The 21,639-nt window shown below is 49.9% G+C and overlaps 1 protein-coding gene and 1 long non-coding RNA gene across 9 annotated transcripts in view; one reads left to right on the top strand and one right to left on the bottom strand.

Annotated features, from left to right (window-relative positions):
* PARVA (parvin alpha) overlaps positions 1 to 21,639 on the top strand; it is a 192,012-nt gene that overhangs the window by 151,749 nt on the left and 18,624 nt on the right. For 6 of the 7 annotated variants that reach the window (XR_003425072.2, XR_003425071.2, XR_008290460.1 and 3 more), the window contains exons 7-12: positions 144 to 202; positions 2,444 to 2,463; positions 3,819 to 3,880; positions 4,591 to 4,659; positions 8,302 to 8,403; positions 9,143 to 9,215. Coding sequence is in view for 2 of the 7 variants with exons in the window: in XM_027073117.2 (XP_026928918.1) it covers positions 144 to 202; positions 2,444 to 2,463; positions 3,819 to 3,880; positions 4,591 to 4,659; positions 8,302 to 8,403; positions 9,143 to 9,215 (385 nt within the window). In the remaining 5 variants the exon portion in view is untranslated. Of the gene's footprint in view, positions 1 to 143; positions 203 to 2,443; positions 2,464 to 3,818; positions 3,881 to 4,590; positions 4,660 to 8,301; positions 8,404 to 9,142; positions 9,216 to 18,659; positions 20,387 to 21,639 lie in introns of those variants that run through there. The other variant, XM_027073116.2, reaches the window with a different exon arrangement.
* The window catches only part of LOC106971843 (uncharacterized), an 82,290-nt gene that overhangs the window by 48,322 nt on the left and 12,329 nt on the right, over positions 1 to 21,639 (bottom strand). Inside the window, exon 2 of one of the 2 annotated variants that reach the window (XR_008290464.1) lies at positions 1,409 to 1,527. This is a non-coding gene — a long non-coding RNA (uncharacterized LOC106971843). Of the gene's footprint in view, positions 1 to 1,408; positions 5,326 to 21,639 lie in introns of those variants that run through there. The other variant, XR_008290463.1, reaches the window with a different exon arrangement.

Raw genomic sequence — 21,639 nt, 5'->3', positions numbered from 1 at the left:
AACAGCAGTAACTTTCTCAATATCAGGAACGCTCATCAGTTTTGGGTGGGTGTTTTGTGTTTTGTTTTTTTTTTTTTTTTTGTATTTTTCTAAAGCATATTTTTCTCTCTGCCTCCCAACCCTTCTCCCCACCCCTGTTTCAGAAACGAGAAGGAATCCTCCAGTCTCGGCAAATCCAAGAGGAAATAACTGGTAACACAGAGTATGTCAACACCATTGTTGCCAGCCATTCTGTAATGGAACACAGATGTTTCTCCGAAATTCATCCATTTGCTGATATTTAGTTTTCATTTATTGGGATTGCAAGAGGGATTAGACTTCAGCCAATGATTATAGTTTAGCCTTTTCCATGCATTCAAAACATGCCTCTCAATGCTTAAGGTACAAACTTGGGTGGGGAAGTGGGGAGAGGGAATTAGCAGTGATTGAAAAATTCTAATTTTGTGGCACTCCAGGAAAAAGTATGCCCCAAAAAGCCAACCAGCATGAAATCGTCATGCCATAAACATGGGGCTGAATTTAAATTGCGAGCCTCCAAAAGGACGTTTTCTTCCTTTTCTGAATCTGATTTATTTGGTCACGTGCCATGACCCAGAAAACCCTTTTCTACCTTAGAGTGGTGGGTTGGTGCTTGGTGTTTTTTCGTTTCCCCGTTAAGTAGTTGGCATATCAGAATGCAGGAGGTTTGCCATGGGACAGAGAAGTTTGTTCTTAGGTAGAAAAAAGGCGGGGGTCTTGAGATCACTGGGCAGGCCTGAGCCCGGGCCACGGGCAAAGTGTGTTTTCATGAGACCCCAGCTTTCCTCTATGTTCTCTTGAACAGGAACGAACTGGAAAGGGCAGGAAGGGACCTTTAAGCCGGCCTGACTTGAGTTCAAATCCAGACTCTCCCGCCCGCTCAGACCTTGGTTTCTGTATCTCTGAAGTGGGGAGTGTTTTCCTAACCAGAGAGGTTGTGACGATTCACTGTGGCAAGGGCTTGGCCCCCGTGACCATCAGCGCTGCCTGTCGTGGCTCTCCCCCACCACGGCTGACCCGCACCCTCCAAGCATTGCCCAGTCTCTAGGCAACTTGCCTCCCCGGTGGTGGCTGAGGGAAGTCCAGGGTGCCATCTGCCTGGACCACAGTGTGTTTGTGCCTTAAAAAGAGCCCAGGGTAGGGCAGAGACGTGGAGTGGCACTTCCCAAGGGGCCCAGTTTATGGCCTGTGGAGAGCCTATCGGACAGCCTCCGCATCACTCCAGGGCCAGTCTTGGCGGCCAGTAGGGCTGCTGACACACAAAGCACGCTGATTCCCGGCCTTGCCTCTGTGAGGGGCAGGAGGGACGCCTCCCTGCCCCTCACCCCCCACCCTCTGCTGGGCTTGTCCACGCCCGCTGTTTCACCTTCTGGGAAAGAGAAAGACATACCTGAGAGGAGTCAGGGGACATGACGTTTGGGTTTGCAGTGCTCTGTCGGCTGCACGCCAGGCCTCCTGTGGTCTCCCTCTGCCATCTTGCCACATAGACATGAGGGTGGATGTGAACTCCTAATAACAGCAACACAGAACACTTTATGAAGCACTTTCGTATCTATTGATATTCAAAATACACAAAGCAACGCTCACCCCTCCTAAAGCCACATATCCCAAAGGTGAAGAAGCAACTGTCCTTGGTCTATCCAACACCTAACTCCCAAGTTCATTATCCCTTCCAGTACATTACCCACAGGTCATCATCTAGTAGGTGATAGATGCACAGTTGGAATAAACCGATACAATAGGAACCAAAAACGTATTCCGAAAAAAACGAACTGAGCACTTACTATATACTAGGAATTATGCTAAAGTCTTGCTCCATATTAAGTCATTTAATGCTCCGAACATCCTACTGGAGTATTTACCATTATCATCCTCCTTTTAGAGAGAAGAGACCGGGAGCCCAGAGAGGCTCCGTAGCTTGCCCAAGGTCACACAGCGTCTCTGGGATTCAGACCTAAGTAGTCTGTTTTAATGCTTGTGCCGTTAGTACTTTGAGGCTTCGTTGGTAAGAGTATGGTTCTATTTCCTGCCCTATTTGAGAAACTGATTCTGAGTCAATGGCAGGTGCGATTTGGTGGGAATCACAGGATGAACTAGAGAAAGGCAAAGCTGACATCCCCAAGCTGATGCAGTGCAGTGGTTGGGAGTGTTGAAGCCCCGAGTCCGATATTCCTTCTCAACTATAAGCAACAGTGTGATTTTACTTAAGGCAAGAAATAGTCCTTTAAATATCACTTACACCAGGCTTTGTGCAAACACCAGTCTATCTGTATGGCAGAGGGAAAAACAGGTGGCAGTAGGGTAAGGACTACCAATAATTGGAGACTTAGTGCAGAAGAAAGTGCCAAGGAAGGAAGCTTTGTGGGCTCTTCAGTGAAGGGCAAAGAAGAAGAATCATGCTGTATCCTTTCTCCTTTTCCTGCAGGGCTCTTTCCGGAAGGCACGGTGAGTTGCATAAGATTATCCTCTGGTGCTGGTGGCTGCCACGGGGTTTCTAGTTAATTCTGCAGCAGCTGGGAAGAACAGGCACTCAGCTTACTTCCTGCGTGTGTGTCTGCACCAGCCCGGTGACAGGGCCACTTGGTAGGGAGGGTCGGCTTACCGGTGGGAAGGGGAAATCTAACCACGGCTGCCCAGTCCTCTTGTAAGTAGCCAGAGCACTGACGTTGCCAGGCCCTGGATGGGTCCTGGGCATTTTCAGGGCGGTCATGCTCTAAGTTTGTTGTGGAAGTAAAGAGGTGTATGTACACGCTTGGGAAAGTCCACTGTCCCCGCTCAGTCCAGCCCTTCTAGAGGCAGTCTTCTCCCTCTTTCCTCATCACACGTCATCCCGCTCCAGTTTCCCAGAACTTTGGGTTTGTTTATACCGTCTGAACGTTAGAGACCTCAGTCACCCTTCTGGCGGTCCCAGATTTATTCATCAGTGCAAGAGCAGGAAAAGGCAGACCCCGGGACCACCAAACTTCCCAGCCCTGGGTCCCTCCTGGACATTCTTCTCATCCCCTGCCTCAGATCCTATCCTCTATTTTACGTCTCAGTTTAGAGAATCTGGGGGCTATAGCAAGAAAAACCCCGGCAAGGGGCATGGCTTTGCCATTTTCAATGATCCTGTATATACTATGGATAATGTGAGAAATATCCCAGTCCTGCTAACAAACTCAGATCAGCACACACTTCAGAGTTTACAGAACGCATGCACATGCCTTCTTCTCTTTCGTCCTCACCACACACCTGGGAAAGGTTTTTCAGACGGCATTTTATAGAAGAGGAAACTGAGGCACAAGGGTCGAAGTGACTAGATCACTCAAAAGGAAGACCACACATTCTATCCCGGGGCTCCCAGTCTCCCAATCCGGTTATCCGTGCACGGATGTTTGTCATGGGTATCCTGGATTTGAAAATTAGCAGGTGAGGTGATTTGAGATTTGGATAACATTCTACCTCCAAAAAGCTTCAGAAACCCTTTAGGCCCATAACTAAGTCATGATGTAATGGATATAAATAGTGAAGAGAAATCCCAAGTCAATCTGGGATTCCACAGCTTAACAGAGCCCCCCACTCCCAGCCTAAAAGAGGCATGACCTAGAGAATAGACACAGAGAAACAGAGAAAGCCCCTAAGCTAAGAATCAATCCCCAAAACCTACCCAAACCCAGTTTCCAGAGTTCCCAGCACAGTTTCATGCACCAAAGAATTCCTGCCTATATCTGACCTGGTGGCCATCTTGGCCGAGCCCTGGGGTGGGCTTCCCCACCAGGAAGCAGGTCTTTGCTGCATTTGACATTTTCCTGTGTTTCCAGAACGTGATGCCTTTGACACCTTGTTTGACCATGCACCAGACAAGCTCAATGTAGTGAAAAAGGTGAGCAAGAGGTGCCTGGGAGGGAGGGGGGCGAGCTGCACCAAACAGTAGAACACACGCATGCAGCTTGCAAGCTTCTTCAAACTGGTGTCCTCGCCAGCTCTCGGCAAACTCGGGGCTTTTCCCACCTGATGTACACTTTACCCGTCCCGTTCCCACTGGATACCTTACCCACTCCCTTCTCCCATCAGGATGACAGTGTCTCCTGGGGGTTCTGAAGCTACAAGCACCCTGTCTTCCCATCCACACTGAACCCCCAACCAACCGGGCCTCCTCACTCATCCCTCCCTCCTCCCCAGGCACAGGGCACCTGCCCCTAGGACGGTCTGAAGGAGGGACCCGGTGAGGTCACTTCTTCTCTGGCACCCCCCCCAACTCTGAGCTGGAACATTGCACCTATCATTCTGCCCTCTTGGGACCCCCTGCCCCTTTCACATTCCTGAGACTGGCTATTTGAATCCCACAGTGCAGGAGACCACAAATCCTGGGGGCCGTCCTTTCCTGCGAACTCAAGGAGCTTTGCAGAAAAGCCTCATAGGCTGCTTATTCTCACCCGGCTGAGCAGTGATCCCTGGCGCAGCACCCTTAGCTGGGCCTTGTCCTAGGTTATTACACTGGTCCTCGTCCTCACAATAGGGTCACACAGGTGGCCACCAGGTCTGGCACTGGAGAGTCTCCATCTCAATGCCTGGCTTGTGCTTCTCTTTTAGACACTCATCACTTTTGTGAACAAGCACCTGAATAAACTGAACCTGGAGGTCACAGAACTGGAAACCCAGGTGGGTGACAGCCCTGAGCGCAGGGTGGGGGGCAAGGCCCTGTTCAACAGCCACTCTTCCAAGTGCCCCATGCCTGCATTGCCAGGGTGGCTTTCCATGCTGATCCTGAAGCTTTCCCAGGAGGGAGTGAGATTCTGTCCTGCTCACAGGGGTGAACTGCGTTGAATGCTGATTTTTTCCAGTGTTTTATTTTGAAAAGTTTCAGGAATATCATCATGAATATTCGTACACGTTTCACCTACCTACACCAGTTTTTGGCAGTTGACCACATTCATTTGTTCCTCTCTCTCCTAAATACTTCAGCTTACATCTCTAAGAACAAGTACTCTCCTAAATAATCACATTACAATTATCAGATTCAAGCAATTTTCACATCAATACATTAGTCTATTTAGGTTGAACCAAATGAAGTCATTGATATTTGGCTACTTAGGACAGTGTCATAGGGATCAAAGAAACAGTTGTCTTAACATTCTCAGGCTGCTTTTAATGGCCATGTCTCAATAGTCTCTTTTTTTACATTTTTTTTAATGTTTATTTATTTTTGAGAGGGAGAGACAGACAGAACATGAGCAAGGAAGGGCCAGAGAGGGAGACACTGAATCCAAAAGCAGGCTCCAGGCTCTGAGCTGTCAGTACAGAGCCTAATTCGGGGCTGGAACTCACAAACCACAAGATCATGACCTGAGCCAAAATCAGACGGTTAACAACTGAGCCACCCGGGCACCCCTAGTCTCTTTTTAATATAGAACAAATCCTCGGCCCTTTTTTGTAGGACATTGACATTTTTGAAGAGTGCAGGCCATTAGATTCATAGGACCTCAATTTTTTCCACCTCATGATTAGATTCAGGCTATGCATTTTCAGTGACAATTCCACCCCCATAACACTGTGCTCTTCTCAGGCACTTTGTCCCTTAGTCCCGTTCCTGGTGACAGTAACTTTGCTCACTTGGTTAGTGTCCACCAGATTTCTCTACTGTAAAGCTTTCCCCGCCTTTATAATTAATCTTTATCAGGAGGTACTTAAAGACTGTGCAATTCGGGGCGCCTGGGTGGCTCAGTCAGTTAAGCATCTGACTTCACCTCAGGTCACCATCTCACAGTTCATGAGTTTGAGCCCCACGTCGGGCTCTGTGCTGACAGCTCAGAGCCTGGAGCCTGCTTCAGATTCTGTGTCTCCCTTTCTCTCTGCCCCTCCCCCATTCATGTCCTGTCTCTCTCTCTCCTTCAAAAATAAACATTAAGAAATTTTTTTTAAAGACCGTGCAATGTACCCTGTTTCCCAACCCCCTTTCATCTGTGATGAACTTCTAAAGTGTGGTTTTCTTTTGAGGATATGTGGGCACCTCCTGTTACGTTCAAAGATGATTTCCGGGTCTGCCACTGAGCTTTACCTGAGTGTGTCTTGTCCGTACTCTATACTCTTTGGGAAGACAGGGAACCCTCTAGAAAAGCGATGTGTCCTCGGAAGAGCTAGAATGAGTTCTGGAATTCCCACTTCAGTTTTCACGGGCAAGGAGGGTTGAGAGGCAGCCTCTGCCAGGCACATTTGATGCCTGTCTGCAGGTTCAACCACCAAGTCGTCAGAACCAGCAGTCAGGGGTGGGGACAGTCTAAGTCAGCGGCACTCAGAGTTGTGAGCAGACCTGACCCTAACCCAGGGTCCTCCCCTGGGGAGACATATTGGATTCTTTTTATTCTCAGTCAGTTCCAGCCACTGCCAAAAAGAGGCCCAGCTAGGTCCACGGGAGGGCCTTGATTCTGACACAGACGCTGGGGTCTGTTCTCCCGTTCACCCTGGCATGGCCTGAGGATGAGTCAGGGTTAGGCCCTCCCCACTGGAATTGAAGGCCAGCTGGCTGGAAGCAGGGAAGAATCTTGTTCCTAAGGTCAAGTTCAAGGCCGGGCGGGACACCCATCATGAAGCCAGAGCCCCAAGCCCACCAGCTGGTCACCCAGCAGACACGGTCCAACTCACATTCCGGGCAATTCTGTCTAGTTTTGTTTTAAGTTCCCTGAGAGGATTCCAAGAACTTTGAGCTCTTAAGACCTCTTTAACAACTGGGGTTTATGCCCAGAAAGACTTGGGGGCCCCACCTCCTTTGAAGGGTTCTCTAATTTTAGGTATCCATCTGACCTCTAGATCTTTTTTGTATTTAATTTTTTAATGTTTTTATTTATTTTTGAGAGAGAGCAAGCGGGGGAGGGGCAGAGGGGGGAGGCTAGACAGAGGATTGGAAGCAGGGTCTGTGCTGACAGCAGAGAGCCCGATGCAGGGCCTGAATCCACAAGCCAGGACATCATGACCTGAGCCGAAGTCAGATGCTTAACCAACTGAGCCACCCAGGTGCCCCTGACGTCTAGATCTTTGCTCAGACCATCCTTGGCCCCTGGCACGCCTACTCCTCCCAAATGCCCCTCATCTCACAGGCCCCTCACCACCTCCGCGAAACCTGCACTGACTGCCCACTGCACATTCTCCTTGCCCTCCCGCAGCAGAAGACCCACACCTCCCACTTCGCTCAGGAGCCTACTGTCCCTCAGACCAGGTTCCCAACTGTCCTTGATGGAAGGGACCAGGCTCTGTGCCTCTTGCTGTGGCCCTCAGCACACAGCTGTGCTTCGTCAACAGGAGCCAGGAAGTTGTATCCTGACTGCTTTGCTGTCGTCCCAGATAGTAATAGTGATAGTTAATATTTAGTGTCGCCTACATGCCAAACAGTGTTCTGGGCACCTTGCACATATTAACTGCTTTATCCTCATGATGAACCTCTAGAGCAGGTACTGTACTCTCATTCTCCCCACGTCACAGATGAGAAAAATGAGGCACAGACAAGTGACCTAACTTTCTCAAGTCACACAGCTAATAAGCAGGACAGCTGGAGGCCTAGGGCCAGAGCCATATACGTAACAGCTACGCCCTGCTGCCTCTCAAACAATAATACAACGAGAGGTGACAAAGGAGAAAGCCCAGGCCTGCGGAACACTAGAGTTCTTTCTCTGTTCACAGAGCCGAAGTCACCCTGCCGTGGGCTTTCAACCCCGTTTCCCTCCTCCTTGTGCCCCCCCCTCCCCCCCCCCGCCCCAGCTAGCTCCTACTCATCCCTCAGGTCTCTTTTCAGGCTGTGCCACCTCCAGAAGCCTTCCCCATGGTCTTCAGGGGGAGTGGCCGACCTCAGTCAATCTCACACGGGCCAGTGTGCCTGCCTCCATCAGAGCAGCTACTGCCTTCCTCCACACTAGACTGTGAGCCCCTCACGGGCAGGGCCACACTGACCTCTCTCTGTGGTCCCCGGGCCAGATCAGGGCTGGGCACATGCTCAGTGTTCAATACATGCTGGATCAGCCGAGAGCCGGGCCAGATCAGGGCTGGGCACATGCTCAGTGTTCAATACATGCTGGATCAGCCGAGAGCCGGACCGTGGGCCGTGGCTCCCGGACTGGACCGGCCAGACATGGGCCGGGCCTGCTGCACACAGGCCTTCCTGCCTCAGGCCGCTGCCATTGACCCTCTGCCAGCAGCCTGCCTGGGGATAGAGCCTTCAGGGCGCTGCCATGACAGCTGATGAGCCCCCTGGATAGGGCTTGCCTTCGGGGGGGCTCAGGGGTCCAGTGCCTTCACCTGGCCCTCTCCCTTCAGTTTGCAGATGGGGTGTACCTGGTGCTGCTCATGGGGCTCCTGGAGGGCTACTTCGTGCCCCTGCACAGCTTCTTCCTGACCCCGGACAGCTTTGAACAGAAGGTAAGTGGAGGGAACGTCAAGGGAGGGCCCCAGCCCTCATCCCCCCATCCATCCGCCCTCGCGGGGAAAAGGCAGCGGCTTCCCATCTGCCCAGAGTCTCCCATGGTTGGATGTGGGGCCCCTTCTGATGAACAGCTGAGCTGGGAAGGAGCTACCTGCGGACCGCTGAGCCTTCTGAACAGCTCTCCTTCCCTTTGCGGCCTGATCCCCTAGCCATACGCTCCCACCATGGGCACAGCCAAGCCTCCTCTCCCCCCAGACATGACAGGGAGGGTGGCGGCAGAGCCGGCCAGACCTAACGCTCACACTCAGCCGGGTTCTGATGCCTCTCATGAGTACCACGGCGTGCCCGCTAGACAAGGGACGTTTGGTCCAAAGCAGAAACCCTTCTCTGCCTCTTGAACATGTTTTCCGTCTGATCCTTTCAACTGTGCACGCTGAGTCCCTAAGCTTAAAGTCCTGGCAGTTGACCTGGGAACACAGCAGGACAGGAAGAAGATCTTGAACTTCTCCAGGAACGTTTCACCAACAGCCAGCTGGGACCGGCCAGCTCACACTCCACATGGCCTGCCCATCTTGGTAGCTTCATTTCTCCTTCAAATCAGGGCCTCAATTTTACTCAGCCCCTGCCCCCCTGGCTATAGTGCTGGATCCTTTGCTTTCCAGGGTCAGATCCTGGGAGTCCCAATGATCCAGGAATCAGTGCACAATGACACAGCCACCATGTTTCTCTTTCCAGGTCTTGAATGTCTCCTTTGCCTTCGAGCTCATGCAAGACGGGGGATTGGAAAAGCCAAAACCACGGCCAGAAGGTACTTTGCTCTTCCTTGGGTTTGTGATAAGACCCCGCACGTGAGTGTTCAGGGCACAGGGCAGGCCTCGTGTTTGACTGGTATCAGGGGAATGTCTCTTCTCTGAAGTCGTCTTTGCCATTTGCAGGGGGAAGTGGGACGGGGTGCAGCTGCTCTGTCCTAGAGATCCTTTGTGACTGCAAGTAAAGGTCCCACACATGGGATTGCAGAGTAAGGCCTGAGTGGGGGGTGCCACAGGACCTGCCCTGTGCCCAGTTTCCAGGTTCTTCCGTCCCTGGACAGGCCGCTGACCTATCAAACAGCTGCACCCCAGCCAGGCAAGGGGAGGAAGCGGGAGTCGTCACCGGCAGCTCTGCTCTGAGCATCATTCCCTTTTCTGTTCTTCGCTCACTCCAACTCTGCCCAAGACGAGGCCTGATGTGTTGGGCTTGGGTCGAAAATGTAAGACTGGATAAAAACACAGAAGGAGCGGGCTGCTCATGCAGCCTTCCCGGGCTCACGCTTGGAGCCGTGTGCCTCTGTGCATATGGGAGGCACGCTTCTCCTGGGAGCCTCCTTGGTACGGACGTTTATTGACTTCCTGACTGAAATATTCCATTTTATCAGCGCTGGTGAGTCAACACTGTGTTGCAGATAATTTTCTGTTTTCCATTCGCGGGCCCTTTTGCTTGCCCCCGCCTAGTCGTTTAAAGGAAAGTGGATCAGTAGGGGCTGGCTGCGTAAGCTCCCTCCCCATTGTTAACTTGCACCTGCTCCTCCATCCACACCTCCACTTTGGGGGGCGGGGAGGGTCATTCACTGACTGTCCAGCGGGCCCAAGACCCCACAGATGGTGACGTGCCAACAGGGGTGGGCTGTCCCTGACCTCAAGGCACTCGCAGCCACTCGGGGGTCACCAAAGATGCACCCGGTAAGCACGACGGAATGACAGTTGTGGCCACTACCATGAAAGAGGGACAGCTAAGAGAGCGAGAGAATTGAGGAGGTGACATCGCTTCAGACTGGGCAGATGACGGGTTAATGGAGATGATGGCAGTTGGGCTAAACCGTAAAGATCAGATAGAATAGAGGAGGCGGCATCCCAGATAGGATGACAGTGGGAGCAAAAGTCCTGCCTGGGGGATGGGGAGGAGCCCCGTTTGTGAGACAGCAGAGCATGGGGCTAAGCTGGTGACAGCCCCGGATCCAGTCCCCACCCCACCAGCTAGCCGTGTGGCCTTGGGCAACTTACCGATCAATCATCTCTGAGCCTACTTGTCATGTCTATAAAAATGGAGCTCCTAGAGACACGCACATGACAAGATTAAATGGGATGACGTCTGATGCACAGCACCTGGCATCTGACCATCAACGTGAAGCAGTCGCCTATTCATCTGGAATATGAAGCGTATGAATTGGAAAATGGTTGGTGAGGATGAAGTGAACTGGTGCTAGGTCCTGGAGGGCCCTGATGGTAATAAGGAAGGGAGTTTGGACTTTATTCTGTAGGTAGTGGGAGACATGGAAGTTTCTTAGGCAGACAAGTGATGTGATTGAAGATCTGTTCCAGAGAGATCATTTGGAAGGCAGTGTGAAGAATAGACACTTAGACATGGGGCACTGGGGACCCCAGGAGGAAAAGCAGGCTTGGCAGGGGCCATAAGGATCTCAATCCTGAGGATTGACCAAGCAGAACCAGAGTTCGGGGAAAAGATCAGGGCTGTGGTTATGTAACTGGAAGTCTCCCACTTAATGGAAGCTAACAACAGGAAAGCATGCCGAGGAAAAAAAAAGGGTTAAGGGCAGTATCTTGTGCAAATGCCTTTCTTGAAGCTGGAGGAGAAAGCAGGAAAACCAGAGGAGATAGGTAGATTATGAAGATGCGGGTTGTGTCCCGGTGTCATGCCTTATCACAGACCTCATTAACTCAGCTCCGGCCAACAAAAGCCAATCCCTTATTCTCATTTATTGCCACCTGTTCTGAGCGCCTGGTCACTGCCGGAGGGCTTCTAGCAAGGTTGGTCTCCTTCTAGGGGCCCTCTCCTGGCAAGGTCACTCTGGCCATCCTCATGCCATTAGGAACGGACTCTGAGCCCTGGGGCCAGAGGATGGGCACCCGCTTCAGAGTAGGAGGGAAAGCCGGAGAGGAAAGATCTGGCCAGGGTTTCTCTTTCCATGTTCTCGAGCCGCTTAATATGAAACTTCCTGGTCACGGATGGGAAGTACTCCTCCTGATACGTCCATTTTCAGGCATTTATTTCTCTCGGAACAGACAGCCTTCCCAATATCAATTAACCTACAAGGCTATTTCAGCATTTAGAGGACATTTCTCATACAATTACCGACTGAACTGCTTAATGTGGAACTTCCTGACCCATGGCCATGGAAAAACACATCTGCTTTATTTGTTGTTCCACTGGGCATCATGCCCACACTGAAAATTTCCAGTGCGTAAAGGAGAACTGAAATGGCATTTTGTGAAATTGTACTTTGTGAGAGGTATATACCCCAGCATTCCCTCCGGTTTCTGTGCTTCTACCTGGAAAGTAGATTCAGTGGTAAGTGCTGCAGACTTTACAAAAGGTGCCAGTGTGGGTAATTCTTTGAGGGTTCTTCCAAAATCAGACCGGCTGTGGTGGAGGCGTTTTTCGTGGCAAATGTTTTTAAGGTCAGGAAAACTCATTCTCTGCCATACTGTTTGACATTCAAAGTTCCGTTGTACCTTGAAGTCTCTTGGGAACTGGGTTTGCATCTCAGATGACTTTTGCTGCCCAGGCTTCATAAACTTTTAGTACGCCAAGTGTTAGCATCAAGTTCACGGCCAGCGAAGCCTTTGAAACACTGGCATAAAGCTGATGGCTTTTTATTTGGGGGATTACACCACCTGTCTTCCAATGCACGTGCCTACCCTGCTATTATTCAGGGAGAGGTGTCACTGAACGTGGTTAAGACTCTAGCATGATAGCCAAGCGGGGACTCAGGAGAAATCCAGTTCCAGGCAGGAATGAAGCCTATAGGTCAGCCAGCAGGCTGATGGAATATCTAAAATTTAAAGAGTCCGAAAGTTGGGGCCAGACTTCAGGCAACACTAAAAAGCCAGGCAGGTGACAGAAGCTGAGGTCCAAGTGATCAATTCATTTGGAAAGGACTTGTTTAGTGGCTAGAAATACGGAAAATGGTTCAATTTCTCTTACTCATTCCTTTAGGAGATAGTGTGCACACAAGACAGTGGCAAAAATTTTAAACTGATGGTATTAAGGGTTAGCAAGGATGTGGAGCAACGGAAACTATTGGTGTGACTATAAATACAACCATTCTTCTAAAGCAGTTTGTCTTTATGTTATATACGTTATATGCTGTATAGTTTACTGTCTTTATGTTATGTAGTTGGAGATTTGTAATGCTTTATACGGTGGGCGGAATGATGGCCCCCAAAATGTTCACATCCTAATCCCCCGGACCTGATGATAGGTTACCTTACATGGCAAAAGGGATTTTGCAGATGTGATTAAGTTGAGGATCTTGAGACAGGGAGGTTATCTCAAAGCATCTGGATAGTTCCAGTATAATCACAAGGGAAGCAGAAAGGCTCAGTGTCAGAGTGAGGCAGCATAAGAGAGACTCAAACAGCCATTGCTGGCTTTGCTGATGGAAGGAGCTACAAGCCAAAGAACGCAGGCTTACAGAAGCTAATCCCCAGAGCTAGAAAAAGCAAGAAAACTAGTGCTCCCCGGAGTCTCCAAAAGAGATCGCAAGCCTACTGATACCTTAATTCATCCCAGTGAAGCCCATTTTGGACTTTTACCTTTAGAACTACAAGATAAAAAATTTTGGGTTGTTTTAAGCCACCAACTACATGATAATTTGTCACAGCAGCAATAGGAAACTAATGCCTCTGTGAGGCAATAACTCGCTCATACATATGCATGTCCATACACCAGAAACTAAACTAGACCAAGACTATCCATGATAGCCTAGACTGGACAGCACACCCCAACAGACTAGATAAATTGGAGAACAGCCACACCATGGACTAATACACAACAATGACAATAAACGAACAGAGAAATTGGGGGAAAGACTTCTAGTTACTGTAGCATGAAGAGGTCAGTGATTATTCTCTGCAAAAAGGCAAGTATAAAACCAGACAAAAGGATCAAAAATGACCACTTCAAGGCACTGAAAATTGACTATAAGTAGACAACAAATTGAGAAGCACTTATTCTTGAAAAACTATAAAATTAGAGCTGGATAATTATAGTTCTAGCTCAATAAAACAAATTACACCTCAAAATCATGTACAAAAAGAACAGCTCAGGGGCACCTGAGTGGCTCAGTTGGTTAAGCGTCCGACTTCGGCTCAGGTCATGATCTCACAGTTTGTGAGTTCGAGCCCCGCATCAGGCTCTGTGCTGACAGCTCAGAGCCTGGAGCCTGCTTCTGTTTCTGTGTCTCCCCGCATTGGGCTCTGGGCTGATGGCTCAGAGCCTGGAGCCTGCTTCCGATTCTGTGTCTCCCTCTCTCTCTGCCCCTCCCCCGTTCATGCTCTGTCTCTCTCTGTCTCAAAAATAAATAAAACGTTAAAAAAAAAATTTAAAAAATAAAGGTACCTATGTTGCTGGTGGAATTATGAAGAGCTAGGAAATAATGATCATAAGAATCAGGATACTGGTTATCTTTTCCAGGTGAGAGGGGCTTATGACCGGAATAAGCTCATGATCATCCTCTGACATTCAAAGTTCCGTTGTACCTTGAAGTCTCTTGGGAACTGGGTTTGCATCTCAGATGACTTTTGCTGCCCAGGCTTCATAAACTTTTATTACGCCAAGTGTTAGCATCAAGTTCATGGCCAGCGAAGCCTTTGAAACACTGGCATAAAGCTGATGGCTCTTTATTTGGGGGATTACACCACCTGTCTTCCAATGCACATGCCTACCCTGTTATTATTCAGGGAGAGGTGTCACTGAACGTGGTTAAGACTCTAGCATGATAGCCAAGTGGGGACTCAGGAGAAATCTAGTTCCAGGCAGGAATGAATGTACCAGACGGGGACGGGGCTCTTTGAGGGTGCTGACGATATTCTGCTTCTGTCATGGGTGATGGTTACATAGGGTTTCTCTTCCAAGCATTTAACACCATACATGTAGGTTACGCGAACTTTTCTGGATGTTCGTCATATTTAAATATTTTTAGTATGTAAAGAAAAGAGCAAGAGCGCCAGATAGGTAGCAGGCCAACATCAATATGACGCATCTCCAAAGGATGGGTCCTATCCCGCGGTGGGTGGGAGGGGGGGAATAGGGAGCAGACAGGAAAGTGAGGCAGGGACTGAGAATGAGCTAGATCCATCAGGAGTGGGATGGAGGCTGGCTCACCCCAGCTGGCCTGTGGCTGCCCATCTTATTGGGCACACCCCCACAGGTGGGGGCCTGCCCCCACCACCTGGTGGCACTGAGCTACCAGTGTCTTCCCACCTTGGTCAAGGGATTTGGGGACCCAGCTGGAAAACTCCTGAGAAAGGGCCTCAGCAACTGGTCCAGGCTGGGATAAGGGAGACATGTGGCACAGATGGCTCCATGGAGGGCATGGCCATACAGGGCCCTGTCCCTCTGTAAAGACTGTGCGAAGAGAGTTCCCCACGCCCCTTTGACTTCTGCATCCTTTAGAGAACCATGAACTCATTTTGGATGGTCAGCTAATGAACAAGAAGCATTCCTAATGCCGCCGGGCGAGAGGAGCAAACATGGAGCCTTTTCCCCTTGGCGAGAGACTATTTTCTCCCTAGAGTAGTCTTGGGTCTGATTGGTCTCTCCCTTGGCCACAGCCAGCCGGCTAACCAGCTCTGGTTGTTTCTAACCAGGAGCTCCACCGTGCAGACCGCTCCCAGAGAGGGGCCCCGGGCCAGCACACAGTGGTCATCAGAGCAGTACTGAGTTAGTAATTACACAATCTATTAGGCCAGGGCTTTCAAGAGGTTCTGTTTATATAGCATGGAGTCACAGGAATCCAGAGCCTCTCCCCTGGCTGACATAGCCCATCTGCTGACCTGCTTGGAACTGTGTGGTAGTTGGCTTCCTTGATAAGAACAGACCATTGTCAGTGTCTCCGACTGTAGTCCCCACTCTTCACCAGGCCTACCTGGTGGTGATGGCCTATAGAAAGAAGGAACTCGAGTTTCCCAGGGAGTGCGGCCCCATCTATGTAAATGGCACCCCCTGGAGTTGTGCACTACACACACTTGGCAGCTGTACATAACAGGTGAAGACGAGAAAGGGGAAGGAAAACTACCGTGTAGGGAGGCCTTCACGTGTTCTAGATGTTTCTTGTAAACCCAGTTTTACCAGTGAGAAAACGGACTCAAGGAAGTCAAGTGACTTTAACTGGGTTACATAGCTGTCGTGAAGATGGGCTTCAAACCTCAGCAGGCATTAAAATTAAATGGTCAGCTTGAGACATTCTCCCATAGTGGGCATTTTCCTTTTCTAGAAACATCCTAACTCACCTGTCCTTAAAAGGGGAGAACAAGTCCTCCTGCATCTGTCTCTGCCTCTCCTCCATCAGCCCCCAAGTTCCTCCTTTGTGCCCATGCCCACAGCCTCCATTCCTCATCTGCCCATTCTGTGGCTAACACGTGGCCTCCACCTGCACGTGGCTTTGCTCTCTGGCCAGCCACCAGTTAGAGCCATGTCCCCTGGGAACTCCTTCCGGTCTTACCCTTGTGGGAGCACGGAGCCCTATCAGCTCTCTCTTCTCCCTAGAATTTTCTTCCTTGGCTCGCATGACATTGGGCAATCATTCATTTATCTATCTACTCATATCTTGTAAGGTCTACACATGCCGGGTACCAGATTAAGCCGCAGATGCAAAATAAGGCTGGCTTGCTGTGATCAAGTCACACACAGTCCAGGACAGAGGCAGATTTCATCAAATGAGCACCAAATCACCAATTTAGAACTGGAGGGAGTGCTATGGAAAGCATGGGGGCTCTGAGACCATAAAGCAGGGCACCCTCACCGAGGCCCGTTGTCAGGAAGGCTTTCCTAAGGAAGCAGTGCTTTGAGCTGCGATCTGCAGAAAGTTCAGGCGTCGGCTATTTGGGAAGGGTAATCTAGATGCTGCAACAGCATGTGCAGAGGCCAAGGTGATGGAGAAGCACGGCCATGGGGGGGGGGGGGAGGTGCGGGGGGGAGTGAAAGGAAGTCTGTGTGACCTGCGCATAGTGAATGAGCAGGGAGTGTGGCATGAAGTGAGACTGGAAAGGTGGGCCGGTTTACATCATGCCTTGCAAAGTCATGATTTAAGATTTTGGACCTTACCTTAAGTGAAATGATTATATGGCCATACAAGTTATGAGCTGCACAATTTCGAGGGGCACCATTTATGCTATGGCCTAGGGTAATGATACCACAGAAATGTGAACAATGCACCCTGGAACTGTGCAGTGTACATCCTGTACAACCATACCCAGAGACTGAATAGTCTATCTAGAGTGGGTGGAATGGATTAGAGAGGGCAAGAGGCTTTGAGGAGTCCAGTCAGGAGCCTGTTGCACTCGTCCCGGTACTACCCTACCTTCCTTTCATGCTCAGTCCCTTGCTGAGCTCACCTCTGTCCCTCTCTGCTTTCCAACAATTCCTCCCTTGACTAACTTCTTAATGATTGATTTGAGTGGAACTTAAGAACTACTCAACAGCAAGCAGTCAGGGACAAGCAGGAATTAGCCCACAGGGCATAGGACTCCTGGCAGAGGGTACCTTGGCAGGGGCAGGGCAAGGTAGCAGGGCAGAGCCGCTGGACAGGGCCCTAGATCTAGGGAGACTCTATACGTGCCTGAACCGAAATGGGAGCAGAAAAGGAAGCTGAGCTCCAGGCCTCTCGAGTGGTTCCCGGGAGACCCTGGTCTATCAGCAAGAGAACTTGGAGCAGGATCCGAGCCCAGCTAGGGTGGAGCAGGATTGGTCACAGCTGGGATAAGGCCTATGAGGAAGTTGGGGCAGCCCTAAGGAGGTGTCCCGGCGCTGGACTCGGCTTGTAGCCCAGGCAGCGTTGATCTTTGCAGAGCCTGGACGCTGGGGCCTGAGGGGGCCTAGCTGCGGCAGCCACAGCTACAAGGGTCCCAAGGCTAAGACCTGGGAGCCACAACCCAGCCTTTTGGAGCCACTGGCCTCCTTCTCTGCCCGATCTGGAAGGATCCCTGTCCCTACTGACCCGGGCGTGGTTAGAGCTCGGATATCTTCCCTTATCCCTCCTTTCCCAGGGGTTCAGCAGGAGCTCTCCCCGCTTTGAATCCCAGAGCGTTTATATTTTCTCTTACATCATTTATCTCATCTGACCCTCTGCATAGTTCGGTTTTTAAAAATCATTCTCGTGGTGAAAAACAGCACATATACAGAAAGGTACATGCAACATAAACATACAGGTCGGCGAAATCTCAGCCAGCAAACCACCCACGTGACCACCACCCAGCTCCCAGTTTCCTTCCAGCTACGGTGTCCTCAGCCTTTTCCCTAAATGTAACCACTCTCCTGACATGGGCTTTTGCCTTTTGCTTTCCTTTTCTTTTTTCTTTTGTTTTTCCTGATTTATTTACCTAAATACACACTCCTAAATAGGAGGAAGAATTCTTTCTCTTGTTTGTTTTCTCTACTCCCGTTCTTCAAAGGACAGCTCTCCAAGGGAGTGTGTGCAGGGGGACCAGAGCAGAGAGGGGGCCTTGTAGGACAGAGGCGGCAGCAGAGGGCTCAAGGGGCAACCAGAGAAGAAAGGGATGGGGGGAGGAAATGGTTGTACAGAAGCTGGGGAACCGGTGGCAGAACTCTCCTGAAAATACAAACTCCGAGCCGCAAAGCCAGCTGCCTTGCCCTGTCCTCCACCTGAAGCAGTCTGTCCCCTGATGACCCTGGTCTACTGCATATTCTCACCAGGTGGGCGTCTGTGCCCTCGGGGGGGCCCTCCCTGCCTGAAGAGAGGCAGCTCAGTCCTGACTCGCCTCCTAGTCCCCCAACTGTAGCCCCAGGCCCTCCACTCCTCCCCACCCCTCCTGGCTGGCTCTGTGGCCGAGGCTGAAGGCAGAGGAGCCCCACAGACCAGGGAGACTCAGGGGACGGGGCAGGGGCCCCTCGTGCAGAGATGTGGCTTCTAGAGTGAAGCCTGCATGCCCTGGGGTCAGGGGAGACCCCCATGCTCGGCACCTCTGCCCCTCGCTCCAAATTCTTGCTGCGCACACTGCCCATCCTTCACCACCCACCTGCCTCTGGTGGCCTTGTGGGGGATGCTTTTTCTCTCCCAGCAGTACCAAACGCTCTTCAGGAACACAGAACGATGTCCTGTGGGTGAGGGGGGACACCCACCCCGGGACCATGCTGGGCACACGAGGCGGGCGGTGGGAGGAAGGAGACCAGGAAGGCCGTCTGCTTTGGGCTAGGCGGCCCCACTGAAGCAGTGTGTGTTTTGTTTTCTACGCAGACATTGTCAACTGTGACCTGAAATCCACACTGAGAGTGTTGTACAACCTCTTCACCAAGTACCGGAACGTGGAGTGAGGGGCACCCTGGCCCGTTCCCCGGCCACCTTAACCTGCTTGTTCCCGTGTCCAGCTCTGTGCTCTCCCGCCAGTCCAGCCACCGCCCGGGGAGAGTGGAGCTGAAGTTAGGAAGGAAATGATCAGTAACCGGGTGGGCTGACTCACACCTCCCAGGCAGTGGGGACTGGCCCAGCCACTCCTCCCATCTGGTGCCAGCTCCAGAGTTCCTCAGTGCGATTCGGGAACCAGTTTAGGCACAAGAGACTCCCCTTAGAAGATGAAAACGAAGATAATCGTTACCATTTAATGGTTGTAAACTAGGTGCCGGGCACCACGCTAAGTGCTCTGACATCCTCAAACTCCTTAACACTCAAGGATCCCCACTGAAGCAGGTATTATAATCCCCTTGGAAGATTATAATGCTCAGATGAGGCAACTGAGGCTCAGAGAGGTTACGTGACTTGCCAGAGGCTGGCATGTGTTTTTCTTCTTTGAACAGGCTTGTTAATAACTAGCCCATCCCATTAGTCTATAGTTGTGGGGGACGGTTTGGGCACCTGCACCCTCAAAGATGGCGGGAGCCCACCCATCCCCCCACCAGGCGAGCTGCGTCGCAGCTTAGTGATTCACACTGAAATTGGCGAATCCAATTTAAGTCAATTAATAGTGTGTGTGTGTGGCAGGAGTCCTGTCCCTCCACTACTTTGTACAAATGAAAATTACTCTTAATTCCTTCAGATTTGTAATAACCCCATACTCTGGTTTCAGGGTGATATTTGGGAAGAATTCTGTTTAAAATTAATGGAGTGGCACATTCTGCAGCCTTTTTGCTTGATTGCATGTAATGGAAGTGCCCTATATTTTCCTGCAAAATAAGTACTCAATTCATTATCGTTAGGCAAATGTACAGTAGCCTCAGGCACCACAGAGAGCTGGGCGCAGGCCCACGTGAGCGTGGCTTGGGAAGCAGGGCCCTTCAACAGGGACCCTTGAACTTTAAAGAAAGGAACTCCTTTTTGCCTTCTAATTGATCATTTAGACCATTCCTGGCGAAGTCTGCCCACATGCAATTACTGGCTAATTCAAGCGAGGAAAAATGTAAGTCATTTAGACCCAAGCCGAGCAGTTTCCTTGCGTGGGTTTACTCGCGGGCTTGCGGTTACTCGTATCCCCTCTCTGTGAACCCAACTCTGAAATATAGGTCTGGTAGTCCCAGGCTGCTGGGTTCTGCGAGAATAGAAAAGGGGCCAAAATGGGGGTGACCAGAAGGACAAGAAGCAGGAGGAAGCATTTGCACACTTGACATGGGGAGGGGGACACCCCCAGAAGAGGGTTGGGGCTTGTGGTACTTAACACTTGTACCCTTCCATTGACCAAGGCCTTGGGGTAAATAGTAACTCATTCTCATATTATATCTTCATTATAGAATTTTCCTAAACATGCCAGATGGACACCAGCCTGTAGACCCGCCTGAAGTCTGTGCCTGCTTTGGCACTACTTTCGGCTCATTGCCCAAAGCCCACCTCTAGTTTGAGGAATTAATTTTGATCTCCATCTACAGCCCACAGCCCCACCCCACCCCCAACAAGTTGGGCCTCCCATATTGTCCCAAACATTTCCTTCCAGCTTCGACGCATTTCCTGCTCTCTATCTGCAGTAACTCAGAACCCATAAAATTTAGATACACCACAATATTTCCGTGGACATTTTGCTCTAAGAAATCATTGTTACTCAGCATAATGAGCTTTTAAGATATAAAGACAATGTACTCTCTCGTGCCAATTATGTAAAAGAATACAACTCTTTTTATGTGATTAATGAAATACTACATTTTTCATTAGGAAACACTAAATACTATAATATTTCTGTGTGTGCTCATGTAAATTCCTGACAGCAAATCAAGATAAACCATTGCTTTGTCCCCTTGAGCAGTCCAGAAGCGGGATGAAATGAGAGGAATGTGTTCACTTAAACATGCTTTGCTATACGAATTTTGTCTCCTCTGTTGTCCTTTTTTCTTTATATTCACGCTGCAAATGTACAAGGTACGAGTGGCCTCACTAAGAGCCCTCCTTTTGTATTTTGCGTATACATGGTATGGAAATGCATGAGAACGCTGGGCAGGTTTTCAGTAACGGGGCTAATTTGTCAGAATACTATGTCTCAAGATGGAGGTCTTTGCCTCATCTTTGCCCAGACCTAGGGCCTGAGTCCGACATCTCACCTCCTCTGGAGGCTTTCCTTTAGATTCTAGAATCTCTTGCTGAATACGCGACCATGTTTTTGAAGGTGGAGAAAGGGATCAGAACAATAAATAAACCAAACTTAACCCTCACCTCTTTAAAAACAAGAAACCAAGAATCAACTCTCTGTAGGCTTACTGCCTCTTTTTTTTTTTTTTTTTTTGGCCTTTTCTCTTCCAAATTTAAACTGATATTTTGAATAGTTTACTTACAAATGGTACAAAACTCAAAGAGCATGAATGAGTATCTAGTAAAAAAAAAAAAAAAAACTCAGTCTGCCTCTCTCCCCTCCCCCAGCAGCAGATACTATTGGCAACTATTTTGATCTGTTTTTGCATATTCATTTCCAGAGCTATTCCAGCCACAGAATGCATCAACACATATATAGCATCATGTCTTTACATAAATAGCATAGTATGCATACTGTCACACACATTGCTTTTTTCACTTAACATCTTGGAGATTTACACTGGATGTTAAAACTTCTTTAAGTGAGATTGTAAACACTTTATAAATCCAAATAAACATCTCTGGTCTGCTTGAGCCAGGCAAGGAAAGCCTTCCTCGAAGGAGGAGACGCTGCTGAGGTGATGATTTCAAAAGTTGAAGCTGAGATCTAGTGGGTTATGGGTAAGGGGTATGTTACCAGAGACGTTCTCATGCGTCCTGAACTGAAATT

Source organism: Acinonyx jubatus, chromosome D1 (assembly GCF_027475565.1).
Source record: "Acinonyx jubatus isolate Ajub_Pintada_27869175 chromosome D1, VMU_Ajub_asm_v1.0, whole genome shotgun sequence".
Classification (NCBI taxonomy): domain Eukaryota; kingdom Metazoa; phylum Chordata; class Mammalia; order Carnivora; family Felidae; genus Acinonyx; species Acinonyx jubatus.
The sequence above is the reverse complement of the archived record's forward strand: the minus strand, read 5'-3'. Positions and strand labels throughout refer to the sequence as shown.